General features: G+C 39.8%; 1 protein-coding gene across 1 annotated transcript; it reads left to right on the forward strand.

The window, feature by feature from the left end:
- Positions 1 to 373: 373 nt before the first annotated feature.
- Tmem185a (transmembrane protein 185A) lies at positions 374 to 22450 on the forward strand. The gene is made up of 7 exons (XM_052171271.1): positions 374 to 562; positions 11697 to 11873; positions 14545 to 14752; positions 16821 to 16904; positions 18809 to 18985; positions 19521 to 19644; positions 20862 to 22450. The coding sequence occupies exons 1-7, from the start codon at positions 525 to 527 to the stop codon at positions 21104 to 21106; spliced, it is 1053 nt and encodes a 350-aa protein (XP_052027231.1). The 5' UTR covers positions 374 to 524; the 3' UTR covers positions 21107 to 22450.
- The last annotated feature ends 906 nt before the right edge of the window (positions 22451 to 23356 follow it).

Genomic DNA, 23356 nt, shown 5'->3' on the forward strand with positions numbered 1-23356 from the left:
AGGAAGTTGATATGCAACTCTGGTAGGTGTAACCCAAGGTTCAGTCAATTTGGGGGAAACCTCCAAATCCTGGTACTGGTCTGGGTAACAGGTGGCCAAGGTGACAGGTGTCTGCGATGATCTCACTGTGGTACTCCAGTTTGTCTTTCTCCCTCCTTATGTCTTTCACCCAGTTATCCTTCCCCTCTCCCGAAGTTCCCCTCTTCTTTTTGTAGAGGTTCTGTCCCACAGACAGGCAGGCCGGTACCTAGGAGCAAAAAGAAGCACTGCCAGTCTGCAACCTCCCTCTTCTGGCCAGCTAAGGGGTGGGGGGTGGGGGGGGGGTGGGGCGGAGGGCGTCCTCAGAGCGCATGCGCATGCGAACTACGGAAGCCGGAAGGAGTGTTAGAGACAGTTGGTTGCTCTGGTTTCTCCTGGCAGTGGCAACTAGGCTGCCTCTGGCAGCATGAACCCGATTTGAGGCGCAGGCTTCGCGGCGCGGGGGGCGGGGGGAAGAGGAGGACGCCTCGGCGAAGTTCTCCGCCATGAACCTGAGGGGCCTTTTTCAGGACTTCAACCCGAGGTGAGGTGGTTACGCCTGCGACGCCAGGCGAGGGCTTGGGTTCGGGTAGCGGCCGGGAGAGGCGCGGCGGCCACGGCACTGCAGTCTGAGCACCCAGGCACCAGCCTGAGGCTCCTTATGGCTGCCAGCTGCTCTCGGGAAAGCTGTGTTGGCCTCAGAGTTGGTCCATCCGCTTCTTCCTTCGCAACTGGTACCAGCCGGCCGTGGCCCAAGTTGCACAGCTTGGAGACGTGTCCTCCTGGAGGGAAGCCCATTGATCTCCAGTCGTCCTTTTTCATTGGTATTTCCATTTCTCTGTCTCTATTTCTGTTTTTTCTTTTCACCGCTCTGCCTGTCCCCATTTTCTGTGCCGGGGCCATCTCACCTGACCCTGACACCCCCAGCCACCTTCCCACATGTTTCCTCTAGTTTCAGCTCTTGGGGTTTTCCTTGGATTTATGTCTGTCCGCCGTTCTTCGCTTATTTGTCAAACTGATGTCTGAGATACTGAATTTTTAGAGTCGTTGCCAGGGTATGGTAAATCTTACATAATGCCTTTGGGGGTGAACTTGATCGTTTCCAACGCATTTTTCTTAGCTTTCTCTATAAGTTTATTCGCAGGAAGTAGATATTGCCCTGCTTATTTTCCAGAATTGAAATACCTAGTGGGCAATGTGGAGAAAACACTGGCTAAAGTATATAAATCTCTGTCCTTGCACTTGCCAAACTGTTGTAAAATTGTTGCCTCTGCGGGCTGTGAGATCCCAAAGCAGAATCCACTTCCTGGTTGTTTCTGTCCATATCACCTTCCACCTATTGGTATAGTAGACACTTATAAAACGTCTTTGGAAATAAGTGAGTCAAGACCTAGATTGGAGACCAGGCCACGGGCAATCAAGTGATTCTTTACTCTTCTTTAGTAAGCTGTGAGATGAGTTCATTTCGCTAATTTTTTAAAAGTACATTGCTATTTAAAAGGAGTATTTGCTCATTTATTTCTAAGTATGAAGACATTCACTCAAGTAAGATAGTCTTCCTATGTATGCTAGGTCCTGTGCTAGACACTTAATGATAGTTGGCAGTCCCAGCCTGGAAGTAATGGGAATATAAATAGATAATTTGCTGTATTGTTCATTCCTGAGAATGCCACTTTCTTGGCTGTTTGTTGGAGACAAAAGGAACTGGAGACACACGGAAGAGACTATTTGGAGTGCAGCCTCCGTGAGAATGGTACCATTTTAAATTTTAAAGCTGCCCTACTGGCCTGGTGCTCTTATTGTCTTTGTGTTTATATTCTGGCCTTGATCTGTGCTCATCATTGATGGCCTTGAAGCTTCTCTGCAGAGAGGAGTTCATTTAGAGGAAATACAAGAGAACTAACCATAGTTTTTTTTTTTCTACTGCTCCTAGGATTTTGGCTTGTCTTTAGGACTACAGTGTTGGTGCTGAAACTGGACAGGTCTTGTGTATTTTCATTGTTTGGAGAGAGTGATAAGAAACAGAAATAAAGGCTGAATTGTTTTGTGTCCTTGGGAAATTCACTTATCTGTTTCATCTGTAGAATGAGCATAATTGCTCACAAGGCTATTGAACCTGAATTAATGGCTGATTGCACAATGTGTTATAAATAGAAATTTCCAGGACTTGTTTATTATGGGACAGATAGTCCAGAAGCTACAAAGTGATATCCCAGGTTATCTTAAGAGTTGTGAAAGCAAAATAGTGGTCCTCCAATAACACCCTTAGCAAGTTTTTCCTTTACTTTTTTCCTTCCAAATACTAAAGTCTAAAATTTATAATGAAATACTTCAGAGATTTATAACGACCATCAACATATTTACTTGTGCTTGAAGTCTAAGTGGAATAAAATGCATCTTTCCTTGAAAAAAATTAAAGGTCTCTTGTACCCCACCATTGTCCTGGTTCAATGTCATTAGTGAAAAGGGACACCTTATAGATGTTCCAGGGACAGAATGGCCAGATGATATTAAGAAGTAGATTTTTCTTAGCTGGTGATGTTTCATAGACTGTGGACAATTTAGTTTTTAACATTGCCACATGCTGACAAAAGCCTTTCAGACATCTGGAGAGCAAACTGGGGGGGGGGGGTGCGGGTTGACAGGAAAGCACCCTGTGCTAAGACCACAGATCTGAGCTCCTGTCTCTATTCTGTCTCTAATTCCGAACCAGTTCAGAATTCTTACTTCAGGACTTCATCATGCTCTGCTCATTTAATAGGACGGTTACTTCTCTCCTTGACTCAGTTCCCATCTAGCTTTGAAACCTTGTTCATTTGGTAGTTCCTGAAAGTAAGTTGTCCTGGCTTCCTCAACCTGTACAATCTCTGTAGAATATCATAGTCTTCCTTTAGAGGCCTTATCTGTGACCTTGCATTTGTCTCTGTTTATTTAATTAATATTTCTCTCCTACTGAAATTCAAGCCATGTGAGGCCAAACCCATGGCTTTTATTGTTGCAGTTTATATCCATGAGATAATAGCTGGCTCAGTAAGTATTAGTGAAATGAATGATAACTCACCAGAGCCTGTAAGAACAGTCTAGAGCTCCTTCTCTTCAATGACTGCGTTCTTGCTGATATATGAACTATTTATTTTCCCTCTGTCTTCCTGTGTCCCTTCAGAGTATAACTGTTCTATTGACAAGATGGAAAAGACCTTAAGAGTACAGGAGAATGTATTTTCTTAACTTTGGAGATTATCACAGAAATAGCCACTGTTATTGTTTGGTGGTTCCCAGAGCAAGGACTATGGCTCTAGGCCTCCTCTCATACCTTGCAAATCTTGGTCACTGAGAATTCACTGCAGTTTATCAATTTTCTAGAACTAGTAAGGACACAGAATGATTGAAAATTGTTTAGTACCTAGCTGGGAAGGGCTGATAGCTGACCCTATACCTATTTACACCTGCCACAGAACTGGTTGATTATGAACTTCTTTTTAGAATTGCTTTTTAGTTACAAAGTTAAACTTGTTGCAACATACTGTGTCTACCAAGAAATCTTCTTAACTGTCTGAAGCCACTAACAGTTTATTGACTAAACAGACTATTAGAAGGGTACAGAATTGGAAAACTGATTCCAGAATGTTCCTAGAAGTTGAAGATCTGGAAGTATATGGCTTTAATAGGCAACCAGACCACTTCACAAGGCCTTGGACTTGTCTACTATTTTGGTAAAGTTATTATTTGTTAGAGAAGGCCCTTCAATAGTGGCAGCCATACTGCATTGGAAGGCTGTGAGAACTTTGTTTAGGCTACTGGCTCATTTGTATTGGACTCCTGATGGCAGTGTGATATATTCCTTGGGTATTCTAGACTTGAACAATGAGTAAGAAATGCCTTATTGGGATTGTTTATGTGGACATGTAATACTAATGAAGTAAATTATGTTTACAAAGTTCTTGTATGCTCCATCATTTTAAGCCATTCTTCAGTCTTTGTAAACTGTTTTTTATTTTAATATTTGGGGAAAAATGAATGTGATTGCTGGTCACCATTCACTGAAGGCCTCTGCAGGCACCAGGTAAATAGTACATGGTATATAGACATGCATACTGGCAAAATACCCATTCACATAAAATAAAGTAAAAATTCCTGAAAATAATTATTTAAAAAGAAGAATCAGTGTGTACTGCAGAAAATGTATGTACTGTTTTAAATATAAATGATGTTGAACTTAAGGTATAGTTCAGTAGTGTGGCACTTGTTCAGGGCATTAGGTTTGAGTCTCCATCAGAGTAAAATTACACGGTATTGATTACTCCAAGTACTTCTTACAGATAGTATTTTTAAAAGCAAGCCACTGATCTGTCAGTATGATTGTAGTATCAGTATTGATAATGAATTACTGTGTCATTTATTGCACATCTGTTGTTGAGGAATATAGAGCTACTGGAAGTCAGAATATTTTCTTGACTTTTACTGATTAATTGTTGTCAATAATGGTTATGGCTTATTTGCATCCACCATGTGGATGTTTATTGGCAGTTTATTTTTCAGTATCCTTACTCTTAACAATAGCCCTGCAAATCAGATTGTAGCCACATTTTATTGTATTTTCTAATTTTAATACATTTTTAATTTATTGTGGGCAGTGATTGAGTGTACGTATGACACAGTGCTTATGGAGGTCAGAGGATAGCTTTCAGGAGTCAGTTCTCTTCTTCCTACATGTGGGTCCTGTGGATTAAACTCAAGTTATCCATCAGGCCAGTGGCAAGTGCCTCTACCTACTGACCTATCACTGCAGCCCCAAACAGTTTCATTTTAGAGAGTCTTGGACTTCTCTAAAGCCATACAGGTAGTTATGGATGAATTCAGGATTCTAATCCAGGTCAGGATCTTTTTGAAGTTTTTTGTTTCATACTTTATGCCCCTTCCTCCTGTGACAGAGTAAGTTTAATATACTAGCTAGTGTGTGGTCAGATTGACATCAGATAGTCATTTGGGAAGAAGGAATCTCAGCTGAGAAAATGCCCCGCCAGATTGGCTATGATAAACAATTCATGTAATAGGTCTCAGCTCACTATGTGCCACTTCTTGCCCTGCCCTGCCCTGACTATGACTTTCTGATTGTTTTGCTTAGTGATGGTTCATAAGTGTACAAGGTGAGTAAAATTTCAGATAAAAGTACTGAATTCTAGGTGTAGGTACCGTATAACTGGTAATATAGTGAGTTATGATCCAGTAGTGAGAAAAGTGATCACCAAATAAGATTTTTACAATGTCTCTCTTTAATAACCCTACATAAATAATAGATAGAACTTATTATTATTTCTACCATGTTTCCACTTATCTTTATCTTAATGAATCAGTATAAGAAATCAGATGAGATATATGCTATAAGGATGATTGAGTGTCCATCTTTTTACTGGCCTGGTATTGTTTGACAATGGTTTTTTTCCCTCTGCATTTTGTGCTTTTGTATATATTTATTAATCAAATGTTCTTAAACATTTTGTCTTAGTAAAACAAGTTAAAATTTCTACGAAAACATTTTCTTTATGGTGATAAAGTTTTACTTAGCCTAAGAGATACAGTCCTTTTAATAATTTGTGTAAATATCCATATTTTGTTAGTTGGAGCTAGTTTCTCAAGTCATAAACAGAAATTTGTCACCTAAAGTATATGTATAGGGGGCTAGCTTACTTGCATTCATATAGACCTGTATCTATACTCTAGACAATAGATTTTTTTGAAGATTAGCATGGAAAATTTCATATAGACATAATAATGGTAGGCATAAAATATTTCAAAGTGAAATTATAAACATTTTCTGAAAACTTAAAGATTTACATGGAAAATGTTTCTGATAAAATTGAAGAAATATATAGAAAAATCTGTTAAAATTGAAGATTATCATGGAAATCATACAGATAAAGTGATAGGCATAAAATAATTCTAAGTTGATTAAAAGTGGAATTATAAACATTTTCAGGTAAAATTGAAGATTTACATGGAAAATATTTCTGATAAAATTCAAGAAATATATAGGCAATCACATTAAGATTGATCTAGCATTGGAAGGGAATATAAGGACAGAGAAAAAGGAGGGAGGTGATTGGAGAAGGGATGGAGAGAAGAAGGTTTATGGGACATATGGGGAGGGGGAATCCGGGAAAGGGGAAATCATTTGGAATGTAAATAAAGAATATAGAAAATAAAAATATTAAAAACAATTGACTATTTCATGTAAAATTTTACAGATAAAATGATATATATAAAAAAACTTTCTAAGTTAATTGAAGGTGGAATTAAAAACATTTTTGGTAAAATCAGAGATTTACATTGAAAACATTTCTGATAAAATAGAATAAATATATCGAAAAACATTAAAATTAAAGATTATCATGAAAAATAATGCAGATAAAATGGTAGACATAAAAATATTACTAAATTAATTGAAAGAGGAATTACAAACATTTTCTGATAAAATTGAAGATTTACATGAAAAATATTTGTTAGTCTATGTCTTTTTATTGGGGAATTGAGTCCATTGATGTTAAGAGATATTAAGGAATAGTGATTGTTGCTTCCTGTTATTCTTGATGTTATTTTTATATTTGTGTGGGTATCTTCTTTTGGGTTTGATGAAAGAAGATTACTTTCTTGCTTCTTTTAGGGTGTAGTTTCCCTCCTTGTGTTGACATTTTCCATCAATTATCTTTTGTAGGGCTGGATTTGTGGACATATATTGTGTAAATTTGGTTTTGTCATGGAATATCTTGGTTTCTCCATCTATTGTGATTGAGAGTTTTGCTGGGTATAGTAGTCTGGGCTGGCATTTCTGTTCTCTTAGGATCTGTATGAGATCTGCCCAGGATCTTCTAGCTTTCATGGTCTCTGGTGAGAAGTCTGGTGTGTTTCTGATAGGTGTGTCTTTATAAGTTACTTGGCCTTTTTCTCTTACTGCCTTTAATATTCTTTCTTTGTTTATCACATTTGGTGTTTTGATTATTATGTGACGGGAAGTATTTCTGTTCTGGTCCAGTCTGTTTGGAGTTCTGTAGGCTTCTTGTATTTTCATGGGCATCTCTCTCTTTAGGTTAGGGAAGTTTTCTTCTATAATTTTGTTGAAGATATTTACTGGCACTTTAAGTTGTAAATCTTCACTCTCTTCTATATCTATAATCCTTAGGTTTGGTCTTCTCATTGTGTCCTGGATTTCCTGGATGTTTTGGGTTACAAGCGTTATGCATTTTGCATTTTCTTTGACTGTTGAGTCAATGTTTTCTATGGTATCTTCAGCACCTGAGGTTCTTTCTTCTATCTCTTGTATTCTGTTGTTGATATTTGCATCTATGTCTCCTGAATTCTTTCCAAGGTTTTCTATCTCCAGAGATGTCTCGCTTTGTGATTTCTTTATTGTTTCTATTTCCACTTTTAGATCCTGGATGGTTTTGTTCAGTTCCTTCACTTGATTGTTTGTGTTTTCTTGTAATTCTTTAAGGGATTTTTGTGTTTCCTCTTTAAGGGCTTCTGCCTGTTGACAGAAGGCTGTGGAATTGCCTGGCTCCTTGGTCCAAATGGCAGCAGGAGGACTTCCTCCTCCCAGCTGCTCCACTGATCTTATGCCCTGTGTGCTCCTAGTTGTTCCCCTCCAGAGAGAAGGTGGAGATCTCACCTGGGTGCTCAGAAGTGAAGGCACTGCAGGAAGATCACCCTCTTCTGGTGGCCTGTGCACAGAAGGCTGTGGAGTCTCCTGGCTCCCTGGTCCAAGTCCAAATGGCCCTGAGTACAATTCTTTTTTTTTTTTTTTTTTTTTGGTTTTTTGAGACAGGGTTTCTCTGTGTAGCCCTGGCTGTCCTGGAACTCACTCTGTAGACCAGGCTGGCCTCGAACACAGAAATCCGCCTGCCTCTGCCTCCCAGAGTGCTGGGATTACAGGTGTGAGCCACCACGCCTGGCTGCCTGAGTACAATTCTTAAGACCCACGTGGTAGGAGAGAACTAAAGACTGCAAGTTGTCCTCTGACCTCTGTACATGTAACATGGCACATGTAGGCAAAAGGGGTGCTGGAGGAGCTGAGAGCTCAGCATCTTGAATCAAAAGCAGCCAGGAGAAACTCTCTTCCAGGCAGCTAGGGGAAGGTCTCCTAGGCAATAGATTTTACTGGAGAAACCAAATGGCTCTCTCTAAAAAGAGTCTAGATGTATTCATTTAATTTAGAATTTTTATATAATTTATACATAGTTTTTAAACATAATTTAGAACAATCTTTAGAACTTTTTTTTCTATATTCTTTGTTTACATTCCAAATGATTTTCCTTTTCCTGGTTCCTCCCTCCCCATAAGTCCCATAATCCCCCTTCCCTCTGCCCTTTCTCCAATCGACCCCCTCCTACTTCTCTGTCCTGGTACTCCTCTACAATGCTGCATCAAGCCTTTTCAGTACCAGGGCCCTCTCCTTCCTTCCTTCTTGGGAATGATTTGATAATGTGAATTGTGTCTTGGGTATTTATTCAGAGCTTCTGGGCTAATTAATATCCACTTATCAGTGATTGCATTCTATGTGTATTCTTTTGTGATTGGGTTACCTCACTTAGGATGATATTTTCCAGATCCAACCATTTGCCTAAAAATTTCATGAATTCATTGTTTTTAATTGCTGAGTAGTATTCCGTTGTGTAAATATAGCACATTTTGTGTATCCGTTACTCCACTGAGGGGCATCTGGGATCTTTCCAGCTTCTGGCTATTATAAATAAGGTTGCTATGAACATAGTGGAGCATGTGTTCTTATTGCATGCCGGGGAATCCTCTGGGTAGAGGTATAGCCGGGCCCTCCGGAAGTGTCATGCCCAGCTTTCTGAGGAACTGCAAGACTGATTTCCGGAGTGGTTTTACCAGCTTGCAATCCCACCAGCAGTGGAGGAGTGTTCCTCTTTCTCTCTCCACATCCTCACCAACACCTGCTTGTCTCCTGAGTTTTTAATCTTAGCTATTCTGACTGGTGTGAGGTGGAATCTCAGGGTTGTTTTGATTTGCATTTCCCTAATGATTAATGATGTTGAACATTTCTTAAGGTGCTTCTCAGCCATTCGAAGCTCTTCAGGTGAAAATTCGTTGTTTAGCTCTATACACCAGTTTTTAATAGGGTTATTTGGCTCTCTGGAGTCTAACTTCCTGAGTTCTTTGTATATATTGGATATTAGCCCTCTGTCATATATAGGGTTGGTGAAGATCTTTTCCCAATTTGTTGGTTGCCATTTTGTCCTTTTGACAGTGTCCTTTGCCTTACAGTAACTTTGTAATTTTATGAGGTCCCACTTGTCAATTCTTGATCTTAGAGCATAAGCTATTGGTGTTCTGCTCAGGAACTTTTCCCCTGTGCCCATGTCCTTAAGGGTCTTCCCCAGTTTCTTTTCTATTAGTTTCAGTGTGTCTGGCTTTATATGGAGGTCCTTGATCCATTTGGAGTTGAGCTTGGTACAAGGAGACAAGGATGGATCAATTCGCATTCTTCTGCATGCTGACCTCAGTTGAGCCAGCACCATTTGTTGCAAAGGATATCTTTTTTTCCATTGGATGGTTTCAGCTCCTTTGTCAAAGATCAAGTGACCGTAGGTGTGCAGGTTCATTTCTGGGTCTTCAATTGTATTCCATTGATCTACCTGTCTGTCACTGTACCAATACCATGCAGTTTTTAACACTATTGCTCTGTAGTATTGCTTGAGGTCCGGGATACTGATTCCCCCAGAATTTCTTTTACTGTTGAGAATAGTTTTAGCTATCCTGGGTTTTTTGTTATTCCAGATGAATTTGAGAATTGCTTTTTCTAACTCTGTGAAGAACTGAGTTGGCATTTTGATGGGGATTGCATTGAATCTGTGTATTGCTTTTGGCAAGATGGCCATTTTTACTATATTAATCCTGCCAATCCACGAGCATGGAAAATTTTTCCATTTTCTGAGGTCTTCTTTGATTTCCTTCTTAAGAGACCTGAAGTTCTTGTCATAAAGGTCATTCACTTGTTTGGTTAGAGTCACAGTAAGATACTTTATATTGTTTGTGGCTATTGTGAAGGGTGTCATTTCCCTAATTTCTTTCTTAGCCTGCTTATCCTTTGAGTATAGGAAGGCTACTGATTTGCTTGAGTTGATTTTGTAACCAGCCACTTTGCTGAAGTTGTTTATCAGCTGTAGGAGCTTTCTGGTGGAGTTTTTTGGGTCACTTAAGTAGACATCATATCATCTACAAATAGTGATAGTTTCACATCTTCCTTTCCAATTTTTATCCCTTTGACCTCCTTATGTTTTCTAATTGCTCTAGCTAGTACCTCAAGTACTATATTGAAAAGATATGGAGAGAGGGGGCAGCCTTGTCTAGTCCCTGATTTTAGTGGGATTACTTCAAGTTTCTCTCCATTTAGTTTGATATTGGCTACTGGTTTGCTGTATATTGCTTTTACGATGTTTATATATGGGCCTTGAATTCCTGTTCTTTCCAAGACTTTTAGCATGAAAGGATGCTGAATTTTGTCAAATGCTTTTTCAGCATCCAATGAAATGACAATGTGGTTTTTTTTCTTAGTTTGTTTATGTAGTGGATAGCTTTGATGGATTTCCTTATATTGAACCATCTCTGCATCCCTGGGATGAAGCTTATTTGATCATGGTGAATGATCATTTTGTTGTGTTCTTGGATTCGATTGGCAAGAATTTTATTGAGTATTTTTGCATCAATATTCATAAGGGAAATTGGCCTGTAGTTCTCCTTTGTTGGATCTTTGTGTGCTTTTGGTATCAGTGTAATTGTGGCTTTGTGGATTATTAGGATACCACATACTTGTATTTTAAAATGTCAGCTTCAGAAGCAGGAAAAACCTTAACAATTTCATAAATCTTGACATCTGGGTACAAAATTAATTTAATACCCTATATGATGAAGTGGGAAGAATAGCCAGTCTACAGTATATTGGTAAAACAGTGGTTAAGTGGCAGAAAAAGCACTGCTGTGCCCAATTTTAATGTGATTGGAATAATTTAGAACAACAACTCACAGATGAGACTGATTGTATTAGGGTCTTTATTTTTCCAATTACCTTTGGAACCAGTGCAATGGTCACCACTTCTCTTCCTTCTACTGCCTCAGTCAGATCCCATACTTTCTTTTCCTAGCTCCCATCTCACTTTGTCCACACACCATTTATACAAATGTTATACCACATTGTAACTGTGGCTTTCTGTATAAACATCTATCAGAAAACCCTTTGAAGCAGAAGACTTACTCACTTTTGTTTTCTCAACCCCAATACAGTATGTATTTTATATAGAACTTTTAAATAAATTGTTATGGAATTAGTGACCTTAAAATGTATTTTACCTTATTTTATGTGTATGAGTGTTTTGCCAGCGTGTATGTCTGTGCACCCGGTCTGTACAGGGTCCCTGGAGTTCAGAAGAAGAGGTTATATCCTCTGGAGCTGAAGCTATAGTCAGTCATTAACTGCCTTTTAGGTACTGGAAACTGAACCCATGTCCTCTAGAAAAGCAGCTAGTGATCTAAACTGTTGACTCCTCTCTGTGACCCAGAATTAATGACCTTTTTATGAGCTAAAATGTTTCTATTATTTCTCCTCATTTTATTATTAGATATTTGTTAAAAATGAACTTTTTCACATTTTGCTTTCCTTCTAGTAAATTCCTCATCTATGCCTGTCTGCTGCTGTTCTCTGTGCTACTGGCCCTTCGATTGGATGGCATCATTCAGTGGAGCTACTGGGCTGTCTTTGCTCCAATATGGTTGTGGAAGTTAATGGTTATTGTTGGCGCATCAGTTGGAACTGGAGTTTGGGCACGAAATCCTCAGTATCGGTAATACTGCTTTATAAAACCCACTGATCTATATCTTGAGAGAACAAAATCTTGATGGTTCTCACTAGAGATAACATAAAGACAATTTCTTTCTATTTGAAGTTATATGAGAACTGCAGTCCAACAAATATTCCTCATCAAGGTTTTGAAAACATAGACACTTGTTATGTATTGTATTCCAGAACAGTATTAGTTTGGAGGATAGTTTAATGCCTAGAAAGCCTACTAGCATAATGCCAGACACTCTAAATATAGAAATGTTTTGCTGTAGCAGACTAAAAAGCACAGAAACACTCTATTTCCATGCCTACTAGGGATCTGACTTCTGTAGTTTACTTTTAGAACTAGGCTTCCCTTTCTCCTACTCCTCTAATCCTGTTATGCCAGGGAGTGAACTTGGGCCAAAGGCTTTGAGTCCCTCAGATAGGAACTGGGCAGTGAGGTAAACTGAGAACCAGTTGTTAAAAAGAACATAGAGCTTTGGGGGGTCATAGAAGTTGTGGCACCCTGGTGTGGTTGGATTCTGTGGGAGTCACTACATTTCCTTTCTCAAAGATAAGGGAGTAGAGAGAGGAAGTAGAGAGAGTGAGGACCATTAGAAATCTACAGCAGGAAGATGAGTGCAGACTTTCCTGATAGGACAGTGAGATACAAACAGCTGTTCATGTGAAGGAATATAGAAGACAGGGCCACTTCAGCTTTAAAAAATCTTGATTATCAACTTTTAAAAGAAGTTATAAGTTATAGACTGTGTAAAATGCATATCTGATAGGCATGTAGGACGTTCAAAGGGCTCTACATAGCAAATCTTAGCAAATGAAGGATATTAATGTGTGAATATCTTCTTTCTTTCCCCCCCTGAGATTATAATATGCCAGGCAGTGGTGGCATAGACCTTTAATCCCAACACTTCAGAGGCAGAAGCAGAAACATCTCTGAGTTCAAGGCCAGCCTGGATTATAGAGCCAGTTCCAGGATATCGAGGGCTACACAGTGAAACACTGTCTCTAAAAACAAAGAGAGGCTAGGAATGAATAAATGAATAAATATAATATTTCAAGACTTATTGTTATTCACATGAATGTATATCTTATATATGAGGATACCTATGGAGGCCAGAAAAGGGTGATGAATCCCTGGGACTGAGTTATAAGTGGCTGTGAGCCACCCCAATATGGGTGTTGAGCACTAAATTCAAATGTTTTGGAAGAATTGCAAGCTGTCTTAACCCTTGCACCATCTCTCCAGCCCTTCTCTTTCTCTCTCTCTCTCTCTCTCTCTCTCTCTCTCTCTCTCTCTCTCTCTCTCTCTCTCTCGTGTGTGTGTGTGTGTGTGTGTGTGTGTGTGTATGTGTGTGTGTGTGTTTTGGTTTTTTGAGACAGGGTTTCTCTGTGTAGCCCTGGCTGTCCAATAACTTACTCTATAGACCAGGCTGACCTTGAACTCAGAAATCCACCTGCCTCTGCTTCCCAAATGCTGGGATTAAAGGCGTGCGCCACCCTTGCCCAGCTTTATCTGTGGTTTTATATCTCTTGTTATGTCTTTCTTTCTTCTTCCTCTTCTGTTTTTTTTTTTTTTTTTTTTTTTTTTTGGTTTGTCAAGACTAGATTTCTCTGTGTCATAGGCCCTGCTGTCCTGGAACTCACTCTGTAGACCAAGCTGGCCTTGAATGCACAAAGATCCACCTGCCTCTATCTCCTAAGTGTTAGGATTAAAGGTGAGCACCACCGAGCCTAGGTTGTGTATCTCTTTTTTTTATGGGAAAAATTCAGACATCTAATTCTTGTTTCTTAAAAAAATTTCACTAATTGATACTTAAATGTTATATGTACTTTTCCTTTGTTTTGATATTTATCTAATAAAGAAAAACAGTTTTGTTTGTGGCTGGCTGGATGTATGGTATGCACAGGCAGAGTTATTCTCTTATGACCATTATTCAACAGTATGCTAGTGAGATCTACAGGAATTGCCTGTGACCTTCTTTTCTCTTTGTTCTAGTCTCTAGAATATTTATCACCCATAGGGCAAGTGTGTCACAAATCTTTATCTGTATTTTGAATGAACATTATAGGTCTTTCCAATGCATTATAAACATTTTTAATTTTAATTTATTAATAATCTATGTTTATATTTATACAGCTAATTAAGCTAATTTTTGAGCAAAACTTAACTTTCTTTTTAATTTCCAGGTTTTAATTCATTATCATACTAAAATAAAGATGAATAAAAGTTATTACTTTTTATTTGCATTTTAAAGTAGCACTGAAAAAGATTGTCATATCTTATTGAATGTAACCTACACTTGCAGATGAAGCTAAATTATATTTATAGAATTGCATGAAATATGAATTGTCTAGTTTTTAATTCAGTGAGAAGTGAATAGATTCAGTGAAGGATCATGAGATGCGGCAGAAGTAATTAATGGAATAATCTTGGAAGTAACTCTGATAGTTGAATTTAAGATTAGGAACCTAAGTGTTCCTGGATATTTGCAAGATAGTCTTTTAAAGATAGGTTGAATTTAACTTATTACTTCATCTTTTGTTTTGCATATTTACAGTTGAAATTCAGAATGGGAATTGACTTGGTATTTGCTGTGCGCTATTGTGGACACTTGTACTGAGGATTCTGAATGTGTTTTTTTCTTTTTCTTCTTCCCATCCCCTTTTAGAGCAGAAGGAGAAACATGTGTGGAGTTTAAAGCAATGTTAATTGCTGTGGGCATCCATTTGCTCCTGCTGATGTTTGAAGTTCTGGTCTGTGACAGGATTGAGAGAGGAAGCCACTTCTGGCTTCTGGTCTTCATGCCATTGTTCTTTGTTTCCCCAGTGTCTGTTGCAGCATGTGTCTGGGGCTTTCGGCATGACAGGTCACTAGAGGTGAGGCTTGTGGATTTAATCATGTTTTTAAAACATTTACTATAATGTCAGTCCCTTACCCTTTGTCAGGAACAGACTAATCCTTAACTCTAGATTGTGGTTTACAAGAGAACAAAGACCTTCAGCTTTCTCCTAGTGTCCTAGTGTCCTGTCTTAGAAGCCACATGTGTCAGTCTTGTGAAACAACCAATAGGATAAATAGAAACAGCTACAAAGAGAGAGACTTGAAGGAATGGCACCACATAGCTGTGAAGCTGGCAGCCTATATCTATAGACCAGGCAGGCAGGCAGGCTACAGATTCAGCAGGGGGTGACACTCTAGGTTGCTTGAATTTCCTCCTTTCCAGGATAACCCCCAACTGTTTGGATAAGGGCTACTTACCTTACAGTACTGAGAATAATCTCCTTTAAAAACTTGATGGTGTCATAGTAACCATACCCTAGTATTTAATTAGATATCTTGATAAAATAGTCTACCTGAATTGATATATAATTGTCTTACTACCTCATACCACATGCTGTCACTCCTTAGCTGCCCTCTAGTCACCTTGTCCTGATATATTCATGTAAATATTTTTTTAATCGAGTATCTATATATGTAAGCCCTTTAGGTCCAAGAAGAGGACATACAGAACTAAATTAAAATGCTAAGACTAGTAATAGTAATAAAGAAAACAATTGTGGATAATATTCATAGTATCCTTAATCTGTGCCAAACATTTGTATGATCACTTCACAAATAACAGCAACTTAGTTAATATTTACAACAACCTGTGAGAGAGGTGCAATTGTTTTTCTAGGAATGATAATTTATTCATGGCCACACATTAAGGAGGAAGGCCAGAATTCCATTTCAGTCAGACCCAATCCAAAGCCAGAACAATTAACTAGAAAGGAACTGAGGACACAAAGCAGTATACTAGTAGATTTATAGGCAAATGGGAAGCAGTAGAAGGACAGCATTCAGGAGAGAGTGAGCTCAATTGGGGATCAGTTTAATGCCAGGTGCTTCAAGGAGAGCCTTGTGGAAACTGCACACTAGACCTGTTATACAGAAGTATGGCTAGCTTGCAGGAACATTTCAGAACTAATCACTAGGCAATATGTTAATCTGCAGTATTGCTGAAACTTTCCCTCCACCCCAGGTAGTGTGAATGAGTGCTTGTGTGTGATTCAGTGAAAGGGATGTCTGTTTGGAATGCTAGAAGTATAGCCATTTAGGGAATGGATAGGGAGCCCAAGAAGAACTTCTCTGAGTGCTCACAGCATGCAAAGGCTATACAATATGATTCTTGAAACTCAACAGTACAAGAAAGAAGGATTAGTCAACCTTAAAATGCTCTTGAAATCGCCCAGTAAGATGCAGATATAAATATTCTGCTGCCTATTAGTACTGAGAGCCTTTGTAAAGAGGAGTTATCAGTAGCTTAGAATGGAACCATTCTTGCCTCACAAAGCTGGAATGTACCCAAAACGTGGGTTAGGCCAGGAGTGTTGAATCACAGAAGATGTGAACTTACTTGTATTTGGACATTTTGGGTTTAATGGGAAATTGACAATTAGTTTCTTATTGGGAAAGGTCAGTAGCACAGTCAGAATTAATGGTGCAACACCAAATGTATAATTGTTTGCTTAAGGTGACAAGGTCCTCAGAAGTGAAAAAGAAGGCATGGGATTTATGGCAGAGTCTGGTTATAAGTAGAAGCAAAATTTAGGGTACCTATAAACCAGCTATATACTGATTATTAGCAGAGGCATAAAGGACGGTTGGAGGAAATCTATTGTAGATTGCCTCTTTTGTCTTTCCTCTTTTAAAAGAAGGTCACTATCAGGCCAATGTTTAGATCTTAAACAACCAACTAACCTTAAGAATGAGACAAAAGACATGTGTGCAGTTCCCCTCAGCATGATCCACTGTCCATTTCTGTTGCCAAAATAATCAGAAGCTTCCAGCATAATATAATTAAAATTTTACAGTATTAAAATTTTCCTTGCCTATGCGTGTGTTAAACAAATAACCACTGTGTTCAATGCAACTTGTATAACTGGTTCTTTTCTTCATCTTTAGCTAGAAATCCTGTGTTCGGTCAACATTCTTCAGTTTATATTCATTGCCTTAAGACTGGACAAGATTATCCACTGGCCCTGGCTTGTAAGTAGCCTTTTTACATTTTTAAACCTTTTATTATAAAAGTAAATAAGTATTTATTTCAAAAAAATTGGAAAGAAAGACAAGCATGAGCACCACTGGGAGCTAACATAGTCCACAGATAGTTGAGACTCATCTGTACCGAGCTTTTTTATTTTAATATAGCTTAAGCATTTGTTCTTAACAAATATCATTGTAAAGATAACATGTAAGGCCTTATTGACTCATAGGTAGCATTTTAACATGTCTAAATGTTTCAGTTGTTCCTCATATTTGTGATTTCAAATGTGCCTGTTTGTATATCTGTTTTAAAGTTTTCTAAATTTTTAAATATACCCTAATTATATATGTTTATGAAGAACAGTAGTAGAATCTTTCATTTTGTGTTTTTAATATGTAATGATCAAATCAGTTTAATTACTGTATTATCTCAGACATTTATCATTTATTTCTGCAAGGAATGTTCAAAATGCTATTCTCTTATAGCTATTTTGAACCACTTAATTATTATCAATCATAATTCTGATGTTCTAAAAACATTACAAGATTTTTTTATCTCAAACATTTTGTATATTTTGTGTATTAAAAAATCCTTGGTAATTATTTTAATGTTTTAGAAAGTATTCTAGAAAAGGTATTACTGAGTTATAGATAATTTTTAAGCTTTTGACATTTTGTTATTTTTATGTGTATGAGTGTTTTCCTGAATGCATGCCCTTGAAGCCTGCAAATCAGTGAAAAGCATTCTTTATACATGACACCAATAATATGAGCCATAAGATAAAATTATCAAGTTAGACTTCATAAAATAAAGGAAAAGACAGGACACTGACTAAGGAAAAGGTTTTGCAAATATGTGTCAAAACTTTGATTTCTGGCCAATACATACCACAGAGTCAATTAAAAAAATGAGGACTTATTCATGTGCATGCACCCACACAGACACATACATATACATAAGTGATTGAGGGGTCAGTGATGGGTGTTGAATAACTCCAAGTGAGAATAAACATGCAGAAGTGAGTGCTTGAGTAAGTGAGTAAACAGATATGTGAGCGACTGAATGAGAGGGAGGAGGGAGTCTGCAAGGGAATGCGAGAATAGGGCTGTGGGAGGAAGTGTGAGGGAAAGTTGATAGAATGAGAATGTAGCAGCAGGGGTAATTTTTACATGAGTTGTAGACAGAGTAAGCATACGGGACTATGTGAGTGAAGGAGTATGTGAATGAGTGCCATGAAGAGGTGAGACTGGACATGAGAGGAAGTGTGAAGAACTGAGTGTATGAGAGCAAGGAGCGAGGAAGATGCAGGGGACGAAGATGGATTCCATTGTTCTGTGTTAAGTGCTTGCGTGCGTGGGTGGTGCATGAGGGAGACTTGGTGGAGGTAGGAGAGAGGATTACATGAGTGATCATGAGTGAGGAAGTGAGCGGGGTGACAGTGGGTATGTGAGGACATGAGTGAGCAGGTAAGACAGACGTGTGTGCTAGAGTGCACATGTCAGTAACTTAGTTGGGGGCAAGACACTGTGAGTAACGGAATAGGAGGAACTGAGAATGAAGGAATGTGGGAATGACTGAGAGGCAGGGAGCATGGGAATGAGTAGATGACAAAATGGGGGACTTGAGACTGAGGGAGTATATTCAGAAAAAAACTTAAAATATGCTGTGTTGGAGGACCAGATGGCAGGTTGTTGCCTGAATGGAAAAGGGCCTAATGACATTATTTCCTAGATGGAAGTTCTCTGGTGAATGTGGTGCTCCCCATGCTATCTCCATGACAGTCCTGGACAGTAGGACTGTCTATAGTCGTGCTTCCCCTTGACTACCTGAAAAGACCCAGTAAAATGATAAAGGTAGCTGCCAGAGCTGCAAGGAAGCTCTCAAGCTTGTTTCTACTCCTCTGTAGGTTGTGTGCGTCCCTCTGTGGATTCTCATGTCCTTTTTGTGCCTGGTGGTCCTCTATTACATCGTTTGGTCTGTTCTGTTTCTGCGCTCTATGGATGTGATTGCAGAACAACGCAGAACACATATAACCATGGCACTGAGCTGGATGACCATTGTCGTGCCTCTTCTTACTTTTGAGGTAAGGTTTCTACAGGAAATCTCTTCTGCTCCCACATCCTACCTTTATCTGGGACAGTATCTACCATAGCTAGATAGGTATACTCCTATCCTTGTGGGAGAGAGACAGTCCAAACAGAACTTGGAACAGTGAGAACATGCTTGCAGGACTCACAGAGAACAGTATGCCTTTTTACCCACAAGGCATTTGGCCACATCCAGCCCCTACTCTAAAAGGGTGTTGGACAACCTGATTTTGTATTGGAGTTCAGTAGAGAATACTAGACTAGATACTATTGACTCCTTTAAACAAACTCTGGGAAGTATTTCTCACAGAACTCCTTGCAGTGGGGATCTTTCAGTGGTAGACTTTAGTTTGGCCCTGGGAAAGGATGTAAAATTTCCCATGGTCCTTTTTCCCCCTGGATGGATGCGGCCATTACCTCTGGTAGCCTTCCTTCTTCTCAGATATGACAGGGAGGGATTTCAATGCGGACAGTTACAGATTTGGTCCATTTTATAGTGATGCATCAATAACTAACTTTGTCTTTCTCTAGATCCTGCTGGTTCACAAACTGGATGGCCACAATACTTTCTCCTGTATTCCAATTTTTGTTCCCCTGTGGCTCTCATTGATCACACTGATGGCAACAACATTTGGACAGAAAGGAGGAAACCACTGTATGTTCACAGACTAAGAAATTCTGTGTGGGTGGGTGGTGGGTGGGTGTGTGGGTGGGTGGGTATAGGTGGGTGGTCTGCACATGTGCTGCTCTTTTCAAAATGCTAAGACTCAGAACCTCAGTTTAGAAGTTATGTGTATTTTAAAGATGAGGAAGGGGGGCGGTGCTCCATAGGAAGACCATGCAATCTCATTTGCTTTGGGATGCTCGTCTGTATTCCTCCTCATTCCACTGTACCCTATAAGTGGACAAGTGGAAATAGGGCCAGACATGACAGGTTATCTCTTTGAGTTCCTATTCCCTGCTCCTTAAAAATCAGCTTAAGATGCTTTCTGAATTCAGGAAAAATCCACATATCCCACCAAAATGCCAGGAGCATTTAGGACCCTTTCTGTCCCTCTCTTCTCAATAGAATGGGATCTTTTCAGTTTCGTGGAGCTAGACTACTCTGTCTTGACTAATATTCTATGGCATGTGCTTTGGAGATGGTCTTTGAGGAAGATACCATTCTCATAAGGCTGTGAGCTCCACTTCATGTAACCCAGAGAACTGCCTGCCTTACCTCCTTGGAAGAGGGGAGTGTACAATGTAGTGCAGGCTGAGCTATTATTTTTATCCTGGGAGAGCCAGCACTAAGCTGGTAGTCCCTTATTGAAGCAGCACAACTCAGTGACCTAGTTTAAGTGGTTCCTTGAGGTCATACTCAAGTTTGGCCAATTCCTTCTTGTGTCTACTCATATTTCAGATGGTTACAGGAGTCCTTTGCTTAAATATCACTCTTACAACCAATTAGTTTAACCTGGGTCTAGAAAATGGGAAGATGGTATGGTCTAGGTTCTGCCAGTGTTTGAGAATCACTTTCGAAGTTAGTGGTTCTTCAGCTGCAGCTTCATCTGAATCAATGGCTAGCCAGATAAAACTGCACTCTCTAGCCTACCTCACCATTTGTCAACCAGGAGCTCTGATTACAGGCTAGAGAATCACCACCCCTCAAATAAGGACCTGGAGATACTGCCATTACTAGCCTGGGGTCTCATTCTGAGAAAATTGGAGCTGGAGGTCTCCTTTCCTCTGCTTATTGTGCAGTTAGATCCTGGCCAGGTTTTCCTTCTGAGGAACCTGGGTGAAGTGATATATAGGGCCAGTAGAACTTGTTTAGGAAAAATGTGTGACATGAAAGCCTAGAGTTTGAAAGGGGAAATTCTTGTTTTTTAGGGTGGTTTGGTATTCGCAAAGACTTCTGCCAGTTTCTGCTTGAAATATTCCCATTTTTGAGAGAGTATGGAAACATTTCATATGATCTCCACCATGAAGATAGTGAGGAAACAGAAGAAACCCCAGTTCCAGAACCTCCTAAAATTGCACCTATGTTTCGCAAGAAGGCCAGGGTGGTCATCACCCAGAGCCCTGGCAAGTATGTCCTTCCTCCACCCAAACTAAATATTGAAATGCCAGACTAAAGGACGCCACCAGGGCCGGAGTGTGTGTGCACTGATACACACACTCCTACTTCCCTTGCCCCCGACCTGGACCTGGAACCTCGGACCTCCATCTGAAGCCTCGTTTGCATCCAGTGTCAACCAGCCACTCCTAACAACACAGGTGGCAGGGACTAAGTGTATCTATCAATATGGATGCCAGTGACACATGAGCAAAGAACCCATTTCTTTCTCTATGGGTACCTGAAACGTGTTCTCATTCCTGTGGTACCCACCCAGGGATGACTGCTGCCTTGACCCACAGAAAGCACATCTGTGGTCTGGGCAGATTTTCTAGTGCTAAACTTCCTATTAAAGTATTGAACGATGTGGTTCATATGGGATCACTTCCATTTGTGGCTCAGCTGTGCTGCTTATAGGTAGCCAGTGGGAACTATAAGTAGGTCTGTACACACCTGTTGTGTTCAGATGCAGCCCAGCCTTGCTCTCCTTGTCCCTGCTGTACAGAAATTTTGCTTTAGGCAGGATGACAGCAGGTTTGCAGGGCCTCATCAGTGAGCCTTTCCCAGTGGCATGATTCCATGCCTGTATAGTATTTATACAGCTATTTTAGCACTGTAATATACAGTGTCAAATCCTACTTCTGTACAGCATATTCTCTGTTAAAGTATTTTTTTACAAGCTTGTGCTAGAGATGGATGGGTTAAGCCGTGGGAGAAGCAGATAGCTCAACTGCTGTGTCTCAGATGCCACACCTTCACTTCCCATGACCATTGACACTCTGTAATTCTTGCCAGCATAGCTACTACAAGTGAGGAAAGCTCTGTGCTTTCTAACATGGGGAGTGGGAGAAGTGGCTTAAAAGCCCAAGAAATGCCCCCTTGAGGCCAGAACACTAGAGAAGGTTACTAACCAAGGCAGGCCAGAAACATCCAGAAACTCCAGTCAAAGTCGAGAACATTTTGCCTACCTGCAAGAACAACACTACATACTAGGCACACAGGTACCATCACCTGTTAGCAGTTTCTCCAGGCTCTGCTGGTATAGCCAACCCAGAACCCATCATACCAGAAAATAACCTTCAGTCTAAATCAAATGATTCATTTCCCAATTGAAGTAAAGGGAGCTTTGATCTTCCTGATCAGGAGGTGCAATGTGTTTTCATGGCCTCCTGATCAGTGGCTTCAGTCCCACATTATTGAAGTCTACTATGACCCTAATCCTACCCTTGGCACAGGCCTCCAGTGAGCCTGTTCTGTTTCAGGAGAAAGTGGAAACAGTGTAGTATTTTTTGTTTGGTCTCTTAAAAATGTGGTTAAATCCACTATTTTTTGCTCCTGTAGTTCAATAAAGTGGTTCATTTTACATGTGTACTGTGTGTATTTCACTATGTAGAAAAACTGGAATTATTCTCACCTTATGACACAGACATCCTCTGTCTACCACAGGCAAGTAAAGCAGGCAGGCAGGGTGAGCATCCTTTGCTGTTTCTTCAAGTAGCAGTAGGGGGAAGAAACTCTTGCCCCTCTCTCTTGTGAAAGCTTTGGGGGAGCCTTCTAGACTGTTTCTGAGGTTCTAGAACATGCCTGCAATGGCACTACATAGTTTTATCTAGCTCTCACCTGTTTCTGCAACTTAGGGGGAACTTTACTGAGAGGTCTTTCAGGTCATGGTTGGCAGCATCTGGCAGGAAGATCAATCCTATGGCTGTTGATGAGAAATACCCTGCATGTAGCCAGAGATCAGACATAAATTCTTTCTTGAGCTCCTTGGATTTCACAAAATGTTTTGTTAAGTCAAAGCAGTAGTTGATACTAAACTGCCAGGTGCTTTTCTCCTGTTTGAAGTACCACTAGTTCTCAGTCCTGGCACTTGGATGCCACTACTCTTCTCCATTTGAGGAAATGAAGAGGGGTCTGCCACTACTGCTCCCAAAGGCCCAGGACTTTGGCATCACTATGTCTCCGGTATGAAGATTTTATTTATTCATAGCAATGGGACATGGAAAGAAGTAGCCCCATGTAGGAAGGCAGTGGGATACCAGAGCTGCTTTTGAGTAGGATGGCTGTCCTCATTTCTGAGCACCACACCCCAGGTGAAGGATTGCACAGAACATATATGCAGGTACAAAATCCAACCCACATCTCTATTTCTATGTTTCCTGGTCAAGTTAATTGAAATTATCTGTGAAAGTCAACTGCCAGATTTCTTGTCCTTTACATAACTGCAAAGACCCAGTAGGACTCTGTGTTTTGCAAGACCACATATGAC

The sequence above is a fragment of the Apodemus sylvaticus genome, chromosome X, assembly GCF_947179515.1.
Source record: "Apodemus sylvaticus chromosome X, mApoSyl1.1, whole genome shotgun sequence".
Taxonomy (NCBI): Eukaryota; Metazoa; Chordata; class Mammalia; order Rodentia; family Muridae; genus Apodemus; species Apodemus sylvaticus.